The sequence below is a fragment of the Macrotis lagotis genome, chromosome 8 (genome assembly GCF_037893015.1).
Source record: "Macrotis lagotis isolate mMagLag1 chromosome 8, bilby.v1.9.chrom.fasta, whole genome shotgun sequence".
Lineage (NCBI taxonomy): Eukaryota > Metazoa > Chordata > Mammalia > Peramelemorphia > Peramelidae > Macrotis > Macrotis lagotis.
Window position 1 is genome coordinate 18,399,998 of NC_133665.1, and position 7,964 is coordinate 18,407,961.

Sequence of the window (7,964 nt, forward strand, 5' to 3'; positions counted from 1 at the left end):
CTACAAAAATACTTACTGTCTGATAAAAGTTAGCATAATAACAAACTTACTTGCTAAAACAAATTCATGCAGGAATGAAAAACACTTCTTACAATGTAAGAAGAACCCAAGAATCTAAAAGTGATCTAATATTTTCACAGACACAAAACAGAGAAGGGGTTACATAATTGATATCTACATGATAGGTAAAATTCATCAACATTTGAATTTCAAGAACAAAAGATGTTACCATTGCATTCAATGGGAGAGGAAGTGTCAAGTAACACTAATAGATAATACTTTGGCCACACTTTCACAATTAATTTGAAAATATGTTGAGTTACCACAGTGGACAATTTTTGCTTCATTACAGACAACAGAAAGGTGGAATATAGGAAACATTTACTGCCATATGAGAAGAATTTTATTATCCCATTGTATTCCCATTTCCTAAATGAAGGACAGTGTCATTTATGGAACCTGGTGAACTCTTGGAAAAGTCATTTGTTTTTGTGGTGACAAGAACAGTTGCTCCTTCTTCTGTGGCTGGGAATGGAGAAGATATATATGAGTCTACCTCTTCTTTGACTACACTACAGTTTTTACACTTGCATATGTATGTCATAGGTGTACTTCTCGGGAGAATTCCAGTTTCATCATTTTTATTCCTATCATGATCAACTTTAGCAATCCCTTGTAGTTCAGCTTTTGCATTATCTATCTGTTGCTTCAAAGCTTTTCTTTTTAATTTATTTTTATTAAAGATATTATTTGAGTTTTACAATTCCCCCCCAATCTTGCTTCCCTCCCCCCACCCCTCCACAAAAAGCAATCTGTCAGTCTTTACTTTGTTTCCATGTTGTACCTTGATCCAAATTGTGTGTGATGAGAGAGAAATCATATCTTTAAAGAAGAGAGGAGAAGTCTAAGAGGTAACAAGATCAGACAATAAGATATCTTTTTTTTCTAAATTAAAAGGAATTAGTCCTTGCACTTTGTTCAAACTCCACAGCTCCTTATCTGGATACAGCTGGCACTCTCCTTTGCAGGCAGCCCAAAATTGTTCCCAATTGTTGCACTGATGGAATGAGCAAGTCCTTCAAGGTTGAACATCACTCCCATGTTGCTTTTAGGGTGTACAGTGTTTTTCTGGTTCTGCTCATCTCACTCAGCATCAGTTCATGCAAATCCCTCTAGGCTTCCCTGAAATCCCGTCCCTCCTGGTTTCTAATAGAACAATAGTGTTCCATGACATACATATACCACAGTTTGCTAAGCCATTCCCCAATTGAAGGACATTAACTTGATTTCCAATTCTTTGCCACCACAAACAGGGCTGCTATAAATATTTTTGTACAAGTAATGTTTTTACCCTTTTTCATCATCTCTTCAGGGTATAGACCCAGTAGTAGTATTGCTGGGTCAAAGGGTATGCACATTTTTGTTGCCCTTTGGGCATAGTTCCAAATAGCTCTCCAGAAGGGTTGGATGAGTTCACAGCTCCACCAACAGTGTAATAGTGTCCCAGATTTCCCATAACCCTTCCAACAATGATCATTATCCTTCCTGGTCATATTGGCCAATCTGAGAGGTGGTACCTCAGAGAAGCTTTAATTTGCATTTCTCTAATAATTAATGATTTAGAGCATTTTTTCATATGGCTAATGGACTGCTTTGATCTCCTCATCTGTAAATTGCCTTTGCATATCCTTTGACCATTTGTCAATTGGGGAAGCTTCAAAGCTTTTTAACAAAACTTTTTAACTTTCATTTAAGTATAAAAGGTCATAGGCTTTAATACTGAGGCTTATGATATTATTGAGAGAAACATCTTTTCATAAAGTGGCTTTAAGTTCTTAATAAGGACAGAATTCTCTGTAACTATTTATTATACAATGTCATGACTATCATATAGGTGTCAAGTCACCTATAGGTGACCTCAAATTTTGAAACTAGAGACAATATTCATTTGGTCTAATTTTTTTTTTGCAAGGCAGTAGGGTTAAGTGGCTTGCCTGAGGCCACACAGCTAGGTAATTATTAAGTGTCTGAGGTCGGATTTGAACTCAGGTACTCCTGATTCCAGGGCCAGTGCTCTATCCACTGCACCACCTAGTCGCCTCTGGTCTTCATTTTTTGCTCTATAATATGTGAATTTGAAAAGTTTGGATTTTTTTTCAATTAATCTGAATTGAGAATGTAATGAAAGAAAATTTCCATTATGTTTACATTATATACATGTGAAGAAAATACTTTCCTGACATTCCCCTGGAGTAATTCTAGCTTTAAAATTGAAAAAAATATAAAAACTCATAAACCATTATTACCCACCTGTCCAAAAGAACCTCTAAGCAAAGAAAGTAAACGAAGTAGAACAGATGTCTCACTTCTAGTTCTCTTGTAAACAAATAGGTGCATATTTTACAAATTAGGTTCTTAATAGATAAGTTGGGAAACTGACAGACATGTCTGGCATAAGGTCAGGGGCAGAGGATGTATGAAAACCTAAACTTTAATATTTTTTTAAAAAATTAAGTGCGACAATGAATACTCTATTGCCAATCCTTCACTAGAAAAGTAAAAACCAAGGACTGAAGCCTAAAAGAATTGACTTGAGCATTCTTCCTCACTGAAAATTTAAGTACTTTTATGCAAGTGAATCACTCAAATTTGTATTAAAATATATCCACAGATGCAGCCAGATACCTTTTTCCTGATAATGAGGAATAGAGGTGGCATTTCTCCAAGTTTATATTAATCAGTCTGTCAACTTTTGCCAAAAGTACAAATGTTACCTGAAAAATATTTCTGTTCTTTGATAGTCATCCCTTATGGAAAGATTTTGAGGAAAGATATGACTTTCAACATTATAATAAATATAGTAGAAATGAACGTTGTTCTATGGAATTTGAACTAATGAAATCATTTACCAATGCACTCAAAAGATTTTTGACTTAGATATTAAAATTCCACACATAAAAAAAGAAAAAACTGAAAGTCACCACTGTCAACTCATATAGACAGGTTACAAAGATTTAAAATCAGATTCATCATAGTTGTGACTGTATCTTTCAGTTCATCTTCTATCTCTCAGGATTCATTTTATTCAGGATAAATATTAGCAAGAATATTGTCAAAGATGAGATTATTCCCACACATAAGAGATCCAAAGATTCACATCTGTGATTTTCAGTTTACTGGTAGTACCTTTATTGTTAGACAGTGGCAAATATAATGAAGACAAGACAAAATACAAACACCATTTAAATATAACAGTTTGTCACTTTTCTTTATCAATATGGATTTTCTATAACCTGAAAAATCTGTTTGGGGCAGCTAGGTGGCGTAGTGGATAAAGCACCGGCCTTGGAGTCAGGAGTACCTGGGTTCAAATCCGGACTTGGCCTTGGGCCAAGTGGCCTTGGCCAAGCCACTTAACCCCATTTGCCTTGCAAAAAAAACACCTAAAAATGTTTGAATAATCAATAAATTACATTGTACTGATAAGATTGCATAAATGCAATGTTCTATTTTGAATAATTTCTGTCGATGTTTTAATCATTGCAATTTGTCATTATCATGTTTTATTTAAAATGTTATTGTCTTATTTATTTGGAACATACAGAACCTGTTCCACAAGCTAATAAATTAACGCAAAAGAAATATTCCATTATTTACTTGCATTACAATAACTCTGACACACCAAAGGGGATATATTGGAACATCGAAGGTGACAAGGTTTGCAAGTATTCAACAACTTGTCAAAATATTTATTTTGGAAGCACCTTTGAGCCATCAGTATCATTATTCCAAAAAACTAGAGAACCATAAAAACAGTAAGAATAGACAAGAAAAGTCTTGTCACATTGTCCCTAGCAAATGTAGTAACAGCAACTAAATATCAAATAGCATGAGTGTTCTGAGATTTTTCACTGGTAGCTCAGGATTTCAATACCAATTAAATTCAAATTTCTAAGCCACCTAACCTGTGGTGGCTTAGAGCAGAGAGCAAAGTAGTGTAAACATGAAGAGTAAATCATTCATGAAACAGAAACTGTTTATTTATAGAATGTATTTCCCAAACAGGTGAATTATGTAGAACTTGAAGGGTGCAGAAATTCTAAGGGACATAAGGGAGAGGAAGACCTCTGGTTTAAAGGTTTCATTCACTCAGTTATTAATAAACATTTATTAATCATCTACTGTGTGACAAAAGACCTAGAAAGGGATATAAATGTATATCATTTCCTTGGTATTTGGAAAAATAAAAATATATCTTTACATATATATGACAGAAAACTCAGTTTATTAGTTGATACAAGACACATGCATAATAATGTATTGCCATTAAATACCACATGTGATAAAGGTAATAATATTCTGGTTGAGGTTGTAGATATTATTTTCAATTTAGATATTGGGTGTATTTTGAAAACAACTAATTTTTATGTTTTATTGTTTTAGGACTCCTTTACACTCTTAAATTATTAAGGATTACTGAGATCTTTTGCTTATGTGTGCTATTTCTATCAACATTTATCACATTAGAAATTAAAATTGATAATTTTAAAGTTGTATTCATTCCTTTTAAGTAACATATTAACATAAATGTTTTGTGAAAATAACTATTTTCTAAAACAAAAGAAAATTAATGAGAATGATATTTTATATATATGATTTAATAGAACACAATTAGATTCTTAAATCTGCTTTTTATTCATTCTATCATGTTACATTGTTTTGGTTTGAGATATATGAAGAAAATCCAATCTCACACAAATAAATTATTGAAAAAGAGAGATGTATTTTAGTAGGCAAATAATGTCTTAGTATTATTATGGGTCCACAGACTACACTTGAAAAAACCACTACTCTATATTTAGTAGTTCTGTGACAAAAAACAAGACACTTAAATTCTCTAATATTTTAATTCTCCATTTTCAAAATGAAGAATAGTAATATTTCTACTATGTTTCTCACAGGATCCTTGTGAGGATCAAAGGAGATAATATTTAATGTAAATCACTTTTGAAGTCTTAAAATATCATATAAATGTCAGTTATTATAAGCTTAAAACTTGGATAGTTTTGAGAATAGAAGAGGCATTGAAAAATACCCAAGGATAATAATTATAGTTTACATTTTTATAATGCTTTAGAGTTTATAAAGCATTAGGCCTCATCTGTGAAAAAAGTAGTACAAGAGAAATTGCCCCTATTTTCAGTTGAGAAAACAGAAACCTAAATGGACTAAGTGATATATCTACCATCAAACAGCTAAGCTCAAAGTCAGAACAGGAACTAGACCCCAGAATTCTTTATTCCCCATCTGATTGAAAGTGGACATTGAGGGGTGGCTAGGTGGCGCAGTGGATAAGGCACTGGCCCTGGAGTCAGGAGTACCTGGGTTCAAATCTGGTCTCAGACACTTAATAATTACCTAGCTGTGTGGCCTTGGGCAAGCCACTTAACCCCATTTGCCTTGCAAAAACCTAAAAAAAAGTGGACTTTGAGGGAAAGGAAAGAGTGAAAGATGATTTTGAATGCCATTGGTAATAGGCTTACAGATCAAAAAGCACTCTCCCTTCACATACTTTTATTTGTGTGACAGAAAATAAACAGTAATCAAGATCATGACATCAAATTGGCATGACTGTGCATTATGTTTATTATAGTGAGGGGAATGTTGTATAGAGCAAAGACATCCTCACTGACTTTTCTAGAACTGTTCCCCCCAAGGCCTGATTTGACAGGGAACAGAACTTTTGGTGAAGGTCTGGATGTTGTAGGAGTCTTTGGCCTTATGTATATGGTTCCCTCCCATATCCAGCAAAGCACGATGGTGCTCCACCAAGGCCTGGGAGAAGACCAGTTTAGTAATTCTTTGGTGATAACTTTGTGACAACACAGTATATCTGTCTCTCGATTTTCTAAGTGTCAGAGTGATACATTTATAATTTTTTGACATTGAGGTATAACTAACCTTGTCTATCAGTGGTCTAATTGTCAGTAAGATAATTGAATTGTTCTACTCAGCTCTCAACCATCCTGCACCCAGAACCCAAAGACTTTAGTTTCCCATAAGTTGCTTGGCGGGTCATAGGAATATTTATAATCAGAACTACAAGGGTATTTGATCATCTTTGAACCTTTAACTTTTGTTTAGGATCACTAGCAACTTTGAAAGCCACACTTGTAGGGAAGGATGTAAGAGAATGAATAATAGCTGTGTCATTGCAGAGCATATTCTCTCCAACTGATACCCTCTCCAGGAAGGCAGACAAAATAGCCTAGAAAACCCAATAGCAGCAAACCCTTTGCTGCTAGTGAATTGATCTAGCTCTGGAGTGAGTTTAAAGTCCCTCTCCAGGGCAGCTAGTTCAAATTTGGCCTCAGTCACTTAATATTTACCTAGCTGTGTGGCCTTAGGCAATCCACTTAACTCCATTTGCCTTGCAAAAACCTTAAAAAAAAGTCCTTCTCCTAGGATCAGTGGGTTCCTTAGAAAAGATAGACTAATAGTGTGATACATACTGGTTCCTTTGTATCTGTTGTTTAGAGATAAAAATCTGGGATTAGCCCTGAATTTGTCAGATTGTTTAAGCAGGAAACCAAGGAGAAACCTTGACAGGTAAGTAAATATTTGAACAGGTGACTATGTGAAAACCCGCCCCCCAAAAAAAAAGATAAAATAAAGCTTGAATTGTTGGTCAGTCATGTTTGACTCTTATGACCCCATTTGGGGTTTTCTTGGCAAAGATACTGGAAGGGTTTGCCACTTCCTTTCTCCAGCTCCTTTTAAAGATCAGGAAACTGAGGCAAAGAAGATTAAATGTCTTGTTAGTAAGTGTCTGAGGCTGGATTTGAATTCAGGAAAATGAGTCTTCCTTATTCCAGGCACTCTATCCACTGCTTCACCTACCTGACCTCAAAAAAGTGTTACCTTCAAATTATATTTCTTTATCAATTTAATAATTTAGGTAATAGAATGCATAGGACATGCTAGAACTCTTCAGTACAGTATAATCCTTATAGATGTGCAAAAATAATTCATCATTTCTTGTTCTGCCTAAACATAAAATTTTCAGTGGAGAATGACATTTTCAGAAATAAGAAGTTACTACCCTCAGTTATTATGAGTATCTTTTTTAATCTCACAGTTTTCATATACTACTTCTGTTACTGAGTTCTTAACATAGATCACCCCCCAAAAAACCAAGTACACTATTGTACACCATAAAATAGCATGAACTTTTTTGATGTTGAGTTTATTTTTATTTACAAAGAAAAATAATATTACTATTCTGATAATATAACATAACTTCTAAAATTTAAAAATATATTGTATTGATACTTTTTTACATCACAGTTGTATCTGAAAACATTTTCTAAATTTAACTTTAACTTGTAAAAAACAAATCCACTCAACTTATTTTGTTTCTACTTTATGTATTAAAGAAAATAATCTTCAACTTGGAAAGATTAAAAGAAAAATAATTAAGAAAAGGAGAATTAAAACTCCTCCCAAAGTAAGGAATATCTACATAACTTCCTTAAGTTCAAATCACCAGACTCAAATGAACTACATCTTGCATATTGAAAAAAAGACAGATATGATTGCCAAGTTATTGTTGATGATATATGAATAATTATAAAAAATGAATGGGAGGGGGGCAGCTAGGTGGTGCAGTGGATGGGGTGGCTAGGTGGACTCTGGAGTCAGGAGGACCTGAGTTCACATCTGGCCTCAGACACTTAATAAATAATTGTATAGCTATGTGACTTTAGGCAAGTCACTTAATCCCATTGCCTTAAATAAAGTTTAAAAAAAATGGGAGAGGTTTCTTGAGACTGAAGGCAGGCAAAAATGCCTCAGTTTTTAGAGGGGAAAAGTGAATGGGAGGACTTATAAACTAGAGGCCAATAAATTTTACTTTGGTTCTTAACAAAATTTTGGAAAATATAATTGAAAATTACTAATAAACA

General features: G+C 34.0%; 1 protein-coding gene across 1 annotated transcript; it reads right to left on the bottom strand.

The window, feature by feature from the left end:
- Positions 1-406: 406 nt before the first annotated feature.
- TNFRSF17 (TNF receptor superfamily member 17) lies at positions 407-3,775 on the bottom strand. Its single transcript, XM_074196117.1, is given in 4 exon segments — positions 407-712; positions 3,066-3,142; positions 3,145-3,186; positions 3,658-3,775. Coding segments are annotated over 4 exon segments (543 nt in total).
- Positions 3,776-7,964: the final 4,189 nt, after the last annotated feature.